The sequence below is a fragment of the Macadamia integrifolia genome, chromosome 4 (assembly GCF_013358625.1).
Source record: "Macadamia integrifolia cultivar HAES 741 chromosome 4, SCU_Mint_v3, whole genome shotgun sequence".
In the NCBI taxonomy this organism is placed as follows: domain Eukaryota; kingdom Viridiplantae; phylum Streptophyta; class Magnoliopsida; order Proteales; family Proteaceae; genus Macadamia; species Macadamia integrifolia.
The window spans coordinates 33,889,226-33,898,893 of NC_056560.1; the positions used below are offsets into that span (position 1 = coordinate 33,889,226).

A 9,668-nucleotide genomic window follows, 5' to 3' on the forward strand; every position below is an offset into this window, starting at 1 on the left:
GTGATAACATCCTTCGATGGTGTGAATTCTGTTCTGGCCATGAGCCAAACTTGTGGCCTCTTCTTTCACTATACTCTGCCATTGCTAGTCTCTCGACAAGATACCCTGACGGTTAAGTCAAACTTTGGAAACCTGGTCCTAATACCAATTGAAGTTCCCACATAGTCAATGAGAGGGGGGTGAATCAGTGTCCCTTAAAATATTGCCGATTAACCTGTGTTATTTTAAATACAAGTACATTCACTCCTCTTCCCAATCAATGGAAAGGAGTCTGCCAAATGTACTCAACCACCCTGCAAGCAAAGCATTTCTAACCAGAGAAAAATAAGCACAAGTATTTACGTGGTTCGGCGGTGTGCCTAGTCCACGGAGTGCCCTCACTGGAAAATTTCACTATCACCTCAATGATGAACCCTCATTGGGTTTTACAAGTGTCTCACAACCTGAAGTCTTATCACCTATCTGTATCTTTACCCTCCCTAGGCCAAAGAGTAAATCAATAGAAAATTTGGATAAAATACTACCCAAAAGTTAAACCTAGGTTGACTGTGACATTTAATCAAACATGTAACATGCCCACAACAACTTATAAGAAATCCCTACCCAAACTCCTATCTCTATTCAATGAAGAACAAGAATATGCAAATAGAGACAATAAGGGATTCAAAACTCACTTGGGTATTGCCAATTGGACTCCTCTGCATGTAGAAGATCAGAGAATCATCACCATAGCATAAAGAACAATATCCAATAACTTCTCAACCAAAACAACGCCCAAATCAGAGAAGAATCGCTTCTGCCTCGATTTCTATGCACATCCATGCATCAGATCACTCTCTTAATATTCCCAATGCGTTGATCTTTTCGAAATACCCAAAATCCATATATTACACGTCCAATTTGGAATCATATAGCCTCCAGAAAGCCCTAGAGAAGTTCAGTCAATGTGAGCCCACTAAACATAATCTTTTAATCCCAGCCTTTAGATTGACCTTCAATATATCCATTCGTTAAGGTTGCCCTCAAAAGTACTCATGAGGGTGCATTTAAGTAAGTGACATTCCAAACGTCACGACTAAGGGCAGACTTGACTTCTTACCTCCAATTTCTAATAAAAAGTTCTTAAAAGATCTAAACCATCCAATTTCAACCTTGACCAACCACGATCAACGGCTCTCATTATTTCACACTCCAAAGCTCAATCCGCCATTGGATTACAATCCCAATCAGATGTCTACTAAGAATCTGATTTCACAACACAACCCATCTCTTCAACCACCATACCACTATGCCTGTGTTGCTAACAATGACAACCAAACCTTCATCATGGGAACAACATTCTCTTATCTGGTTTGTTGCAAATTTGGAATGTCGTTATTATTTTTTTAATCCTTTATTTGAATTTTTCCATTGTTTACCTTCCTAACAATCTTTACCTACTATCTAGCATGGTTTCAAGTATCGTTATTGTATCAGCCATGTCAAATTAGTATTGGTCTTAATTAATATTGACGATACGATATCAACCAAGTATCATTATCAGTCGATACGATCCATCTGATACTAATATTTGAAGTTATAATGTTATTTGTATGTAGATGATGTAATTTTAGTAATCCTTAATTTTATGATTATAAGTGTAGTTATCAAAATTAATTAAGGTATAATAAATTAGCTTTGATCCCTTTGTCTTGGGTCAACTGGTTCAACCACGAGTTTACATGTTTGAATTTTGAAGCTTAAAACAAACATAATGAGGGAAGAGATTCTTTTTCTCCTTTTGTGGCAATTTTGTAATTATTCGACTATTAGATGGAAGTGATTTTTTTTTTTTCTTCTAATTTCATCACCAATCGCTGATTCTGATCTGAATTAATTTGAAGAGTACTTCCTTGACGATTTACCAATCGATGATCTTGATCTTAGAAATCACAAAATCACAAAAAATACCTCCAAACAGAATCAATGAATTGAGAACATAAGTGTTATCAATCGGGCCCTTATTAATCGAGTATAGAGTTTTTATAGAGTTCACACTCATTTAGAAACTCTATATTCGACCCCTCCATAAGAGGAACTCTATATTTTATGTAGCTATATATATATATATATTTATGAAGTCTCTCGTAAATCCTGTCCTTCCATATGTATACAGCTGGCTAGGGCTATGCATGTTTTATTTCCTAACTGGACTTGGATTTAGTGGTTTTATCTAGTTAAGGCCTTGCCTTTGGTTAGCCTTTCTGGCCATTTTTTTTTTTTTAATATAAATTTCATTCATTTAAAAAAATTAACCGAGTATAGAGTCTGGATTGATTACGATGGTATACACAAGCAGCTCAACGTCACATTAGCTTCATTCAATGTTTCTAAACCAGCTCTTCCCCTCTTGTCTCTGTCTCGAGATCTTTCTCCGATCATGAACGACCCCATGTTCGTCGGTCTCTCATCCTCTACTGGTCAAGTTTCCTCATCCCACTATGTGCTGGGATGGAGCTTCAAGCTGAACGGGCAAGCAGAAGAACTCAATCTCACCCAACTTCCCACGCTACCCCGACAAGGACCCTACCTACAGTTTGAACAGAAAACGGCTATTCTGATTATCGGGCTTCGTGTAATTGCTGCCGCTTTAGTGTTGGCGGCGATCTTTGGAATACTGATTATGGTGAAAAGAAAGACAAAATTTGCACAAGTGCTAGAAGAATGGGAACTCGAGTATGGGCCGCATAGGTTCAAGTATAAAGATCTCTACGTGGCCACTAAGGGGTTTAAGCACAAGGAGCTGCTAGGTATTGGTGGCTTTGGTGGCTTTGGTAGGGTGTATAGAGGTGTATTACCCAACTCCAAAATCGAAGTTGCAGTGAAAAAAATCACCCATGAGTCAAGACAAGTAATGAGGGAATTTGTTGCTGAAATTGTTACCGCAGGTCGCCTACGGCATCGGTACCTAGTAACTCTCTTGGGTTACTGCCGGCGTAAAGGAGAACTCCTTTTGGTATATGATAGCATGCCCAATGGAAGTTTAGACAAGTTTTTCTTCGACCCATCAATGCCGATGCTTAATTGGACTCAGAGATTTCAAATTCTTAGAGGTGTAGCATTTGCATTGTTTTACCTACACAAAGAATGGGAGCAGGTTGTGGTTCACAGAGATGTGAAGTCCAATAATGTTCTATTGGATGTTGAATTTAATGCAAGATTAGGGGATTTTGGACTTGCGAGATTGTATGGCCATGGAAGTGAACCTCAAACAACACATGTGGCTGGGACGCTGGGTTATCTTTCACCAGAACTTTCAAGAACTGGCAAAGTAAACACGAGCACAGATGTGTTTGCATTCGGGACTTTTATGTTGGAAGTTGCTTGTGGGAGGAAGCCAAGAAATCCAAGAGCATCAAAAGATGAGGAAATAGTGTTGGTGGATTGGATGTTCTCTTACTGGAGCAAAGGGGCAATTCTTGACACAGTGGATCCAAAATTGGGAATGAATTACGTAGAGAGGGAAATGGAGTTGGTTTTGAAGCTTGGATTGTTTTGCTCTAATTGGGTTCCAACAGCAAGGCTAACAATGAGACAAGTTGTGCAGTTTTTGGAGGGAGAACTTCCTCTACCAGATCTGTCATCTCTTAGAGTGAGTGGTAATGGTGTACCGGGGCTTGTGGATGGCAAAGGCTTAGGTGATTTTGCCGTGCCTATATCACCGTCTGTTTCTGATTGGATACTATCTGGAGGACGTTGATTCTCACACTATTATTAAACGAATATAGAGATTCTATTGGGATCCCACACATAGACAAATTCTATATCGATTCTCTCCACAAGAGCAACTCTATATTTTATGTAGCTATATATATTTATCAAGCCTCTCGTAAATCCCTTTCTTCTATATGTAATGCTGTGGTTTTGTCTAGTTAGGGCCTTTGCCCTTGGTTTTAGCCTCTATGCTTGCTTTTTGTGTGATTTTCTTTTCTTCTTTCAATATATTTTTATTCATAACATAAATAAAAAAGAAAAATTTTCTTATACCACCTTTAAAAATCTTTATAATTAAGGGTGATCTCCAAAAATGAAAATAATGTCTATCGCACCCGTAATGTGTAATATTACTAAATTTCTACCCAAAAAAGAAAAAAAAACCATTGTTAAATTAAAAAATGAAATGAATTTTTTGACCTTGTTATTAAACTCCATATAACAACACATCCCCTTACGGTGAAAACCCATGAAATTAAGTGGGACCCACCACCTCGTTCTTTTTTTCACCTAAGTCTCCTTGTTGATCAGTTCTTAATTTGGTTGTTGGGTTTTCAACTTTGTCTCTTCTTCCTCTTCTCAGTTCTTGAAATGGTGTTAGGGTTTTCAACTTAATTTAGTCTGTGCTTATATCGATTTATATGATGGAGAGAAAATTTTTTATTTTTTTCAGAATCATTTCTTTCAAAATTGATGTAGAGATAATGGATCAGATTTTAACAGCCTATTCGGTGCATTAATCTATATCTATATAATCAAAATGACAGAACCCATCCGTTCATTCTAAGTCCCAAATCACAAATTAAATTATAATCAGGAAAGCACAACAACAAATTCAGACACATTAATCAGGCTTTACGGCCGATCCATCCACAAACAGATCGAGATAGAAGTATAAAACCCTAGAAAGCCAAAGAAAGCGTCAAGAAATGGAAGTAAGGTCAATCCTGAGTGTGTGAGTCGTTGGGATGGCATAGCTGACTGAACTTGAGGGCGTGCTGTTCACCGGCGAGCTGTAGATTTCCGCTGACAAAGACGAGCATAACGCCGGCTTTTGGTGGACTGAGATGGGTGTGGGTTTCATTATCCGCCATTATTATTTGTATAGATTGAAGATAATTAGGAGTAGAGTTAGAAGGTGGTGAAGTGCAAAGGTATCAGATAACTTTGGTAGAAAGGGTTTTGATGGGGGAAAAGGGAAGGAAAGAGGGGAAAATAATCCTCTGTTTTTCTCATCCCTGTTTTTCCTTGTTTTGCTACCTGCAGAGCGCGACACGTGGACAAGTTTAAGACCAACGCACCGGATGTAATAATCCTCACCCAATCTTGACTGTTGGTCTTCTTATTGTCCACGTGTCGCATTCTGCAGGTAGCAAAACAAGGAAAAACATGGATGGGAAAAACAGAAGATTTTGATCGGGAAAGAGGAGGGCATTGCGGGGTAGTTAGAGGAGATGGGTTATGGTAAGGGTGTTAATCGGTTCGGTTTCGGTTTAAATGGTGCGGATTGATTCGGTTCACATTTATTTGACTAAAACCATAACCGCACCATTTACTAAACGGTTTCACTTTCTAAAACCGTGACCATTTAATAAACGGTTTCAGTTTCCACGGTTTCTAAATGGTGTCGGTTTCACTGTTTTAAACGGTTTTGATTTCGGTTTATTCCATACGGTTTGTAAAACGGTTCACAATCGGTTTGATATAACTTACAACCATTTCTAAACTGAAGATCATAAGTTTATCAAAAAATAATTGGTAACCACAAATAAGAGATTCTATATTAATGATGGTATGTCTTAATTTGATAATCTAGTGCTATTTCGTTGCATGGTCATTCTCAAACATTTAGAATTAATATCATACAACATCCAAATCCAACCTTCTACAGCATAAAATATTAAAATGACAGGTGGTTCAGCCAAAATACCCCATCTATGATAACATAATAACATAATAATATATATGGATTACAAGTTCATGATCTAACGCCTAAACTTGAATTGAATTGCAATAAATCATACCAAAGCAGGATGGACACTTAATTTAATTGTTAATTGTTATATGGATTATTGCCCCTTCTTTATTTAATTGTTATACAAATTAATTGAATCAGTTTAAACTGTTTCAATTCGGTTTGAAACCAACGGGTTCCGTGGTTAAAACCTACCCGACCTGTTTAGCTAATTGGCCTGAAACTTGAAACCATAACCGCAACAATTACTAAACAGTTTTACGATTTCGGTGTAAACGGATCGGTTTTGTTTCGGTTACAAATTCACATCCTTGGGTTATGGAAGGTGGAGTGGGGAGGGTAAAACAACAAATTTTTCAATTTGGGGTTTAAAAGTGAAAGCGTATAAGAGTAAGTTCACCCATACCTAAGGATAGTTTGGTCATTTGAATAATAGTAACTATTGACATCACCACTTAACGATTTTCTTCTAACGGAATAGATTTATTAGAAATTTTCTGATGAAAATGAGGGAAATACCAGCTATTATTTTCATATTTTGGGGTCACCCCTAATTATGGGGATTTTTAGGGGTGGTACAAGAAAATTTCCTTAAAATAAAATAAAATAAATAAATAAAAATTGTTTAAACATGAGTCATTGAATTGTTTACTAATTGGTCCAGTTTTGGTTTTACAGATAAAAGGATTTGTTAAAATATTTGATTTGGCTTTGAATTGATAAACCTTTGCTTTAGAACAGAATAAAATCGATTAGAATTGGTAAATTATTGAACTGATTGCATATACAAAATAGATTTAAAAAAAAAAAAAAATCAATGTTGACATTTTAAATATTCTTTACTTTGGTTTTTTAGTAAATTTATATTATAGAATAAAGAGAGAGAATTCCCTAAAAGGTAGCTTGGCCACAGCACCAGCACAGGGACTGAGTGGGTGTTTCCTGCTAGCATAGCATACTCTTCCAAGAATGCTTTTCCTTTATTTTTAATTCTTAAATAAAAATTTAATCTTAAGTGAAGCCAAACAAAAGTAGGTTCATTCTAAATTGAGCTCAATATCGGTAACTCAAATCAACATCAAAACCGAGATCAATAAAACATTTAATTGGAAACATTTGAAAACTGTTAAATAGAAACCATTATGATGGTTGTGATTTGAATTATTGGAACAGTTTAATAAACATTTTAGATCTAATTTCTACGATTGACATTTTGATCCAAATCATAACTGAACCAATTAACACTCCTACTTCACCTGCCCTGCATGATATTTGGTGGGAAATTCGGGAGACCCAAAAAAAAAAAAAACCAATTTGATTTGCTTGTTCTAAACCTTTCAATTTGAAAGTTTCGAAAGTTCTCCATCAAAGTTTCGAAACTTTTCATATAGCTTTCGATCGATGACTACTGAAATTCTTTTTCATCATTCAATTCTCACTTTATAAATTTGGCTCAGCCATATGTTTTGTCATATGACTATATTATTGGGAGTTTAGTTTCACATTTGTTACTAATTAGTCTACAATCTCTTTTCTCAGCAACTTCCGTGGAGACATAGTTTATGTTAAGTCAAGTAAGGTGAATCTAGTATCATAAAAGTTTTCTGTAGTTTCACTCCAACCAAATTCCAATTTTCCAATTTAAGTTTTCACCTCATCTATAATGTTCAATACAAATTCTGGTGAAAGGAGGGATTGCGTGTCTAGTGGCCAATTCTCCACTCAAGCTTTTAACAGTGACAAAGAGATGAGATCAAATGGACTTTATTCACATAACTATGAGGATTAGAAGGCTTTGGTTTGTGATATCTTGAAATAAAATGAGTGAATTGGGAATCAGCCTTGCGTGACACTCAATGACTTGGGGGGTCCGCTTGATGGACTGAACATCAACTTCTGTCATTTCCTCGTTACTTTCAATTTGAAGCTGGGAATTGTCGCCATGGTAGTCATTTCTGTGCGCGTGGAGTTTAGGCTGTGTTTGGTAGCCAAGAGAAGAAAAGAAAAGAAAAGAAAAGAAAAGAAAAGAAAAGAAAAGAAAAGAGAAGAGAAGAAAATAGAAGAAATGGTGAGAAAGTAAAAAAGAGTATGTATGTTTAGTTATCAAGAGAAGAAAAAAAAAGAAAAGAAAAAAAATTATTTTGAATTTTTAGAGAGAGATAGACACATAAGAAATCATTTGTGTAATCATTCATTTTTTGTCTTATTATGTTTTCATATTTTCTTGTGTTTTTGGCAAGAAAACTTTTTAGGGAACAAAAGAAAATTTCACAATTCCCAAGAGGAATTTTGAATTTGAAAAAGAGAATCTTCTCTTGGGTGAAGACATACCAAGTACAAAGAAAAATCCTTAATCCAAACGAAAATGTATAAAAAATGTATTTTTTATTTCCTTCCCTTGGCTACCAAACACAGCGATAGGAAATCATTGTGTAATTATTTATTTTTTGTCTTATTATATTTTAATATTTTCTCATTTTCTTTGTATTTTTGACAAAAAATATTTAGGAAAACAAAAGAAAATTTCACAATTCCTAAGGAGAATTTTGAATTTGAAAAGGAAAATCTTTTCATAGGCAAAATCATACAAGTGTAAAAAAAAAAAAGTACAAAAGTTATACATTTTTTCTTTTCTTTTATTTTCTACTCCTGACTACCAAACACAGCCTTAGTGATTGGTTGGACGATCAACACTCTGATACCTAAGTTGACTTGACCCCATGGCGAGTTTTTTTCTGTTCCAGTTCTTTTTTTTCTTTCTTGGACCGATGTGATTGTGACCCCACCCCCTCCCCATTCCTCTGAGCTTCCCCGAAATTGAACCTCTTGTTCCTCATGTCCTGTTATCTCCCTTGCAACAAGAAAAAAATGCCTATAAATTGTAACCACTTGGACCTTCCTAAGCATTCACAAAGAGAGGAGAGTTTCTAGGAAGAACGACCAAGAGAAACAACGGCAGAGAGAGAGAGAGAGCCATGACATTGTTTCCAGCTGTGGAAGGTGAGGAGAGAGGAGGTACCATAGAGTCGATTAGGGACGGTAGTGAGAAGTGGGGCTTTGTTAAGGTAAGTGAAGAGCCGAGTCCTCTTTTCCTTGGTCTATCTTGACTTTACACTGTTATTTTTTTTTGGAAACATAATTCTATTCATGAAGCTAGCAAAGCACATAGTTGTTGAATTACAAGATTCCGTTAACTATAGAATGAAACTTTTGGCCAAACCATATGACTCTCACACACATTAATTATAACAATATGATCGACTGCAGATGGGGTTTAATGCTTCTACGTATCAAGAACACGGAATTTGAAGGAGCGGTGGATAGCTTTGAGTTCAAGAATCCGGATGCCATGTTTACCTTTTTCAAACTTGCGATTTTGTTCCTCCTCACGGGAATTGGGGTAGCCACGGTAGGAGAAGAAGTAGCTTTCACCTATAATGGATTCGAAGGTGTTAATGAAATTGTGATGGACGGAGCTTTCCCAAACGAAGCAGGCTATCTCTCGCTCACCTATTTCGAACACCAAGAAAAGGGTCAAGCTTTCTACTTTAGGCCAATTCACTTCCTCAACCAATCCTCATCAGGTGGTGGCACCGCTGCTGCTCTCTCCTTCTCTACCACTTTTGTCTTTGCCGTAATCCCTATTAAAAATGTTCCAAGCGGAAATGGGATGGCCTTTGTAATCGCACCCACGGTAGGCCTCCCTGATGGCTGTCCAAGTAAATTTCTCGGTCTCTTCAACGCCAGCAACGTTGGCAGTTCCTCCAATCATGTATTAGCAGTCGAACTCGACACCGTACAGGACTTTGAGTTCAATGATATCAACAACAACCATGTTGGTGTCGATATAAATGGATTGAAGTCTGTTGCTTCTGCTCCTGCGTCCTATTTCGATAAGAACGGTAGGCCGGAAAACCTAAGCCTCGTTAGTGGCCATTTC

The 9,668-nt window shown here is 36.7% G+C and overlaps 1 protein-coding gene across 1 annotated transcript; it reads left to right on the forward strand.

The window, feature by feature from the left end:
* Window positions 1-1,230: 1,230 nt before the first annotated feature.
* On the forward strand, window positions 1,231-3,739 carry LOC122076413 (L-type lectin-domain containing receptor kinase IV.1-like). The gene is made up of 3 exons (XM_042641711.1): window positions 1,231-1,350; window positions 1,599-1,603; window positions 2,305-3,739. Exons 1-3 carry the CDS (start codon window positions 1,231-1,233, stop codon window positions 3,737-3,739), a joined length of 1,560 nt encoding a protein of 519 aa, XP_042497645.1.
* Window positions 3,740-9,668: the final 5,929 nt, after the last annotated feature.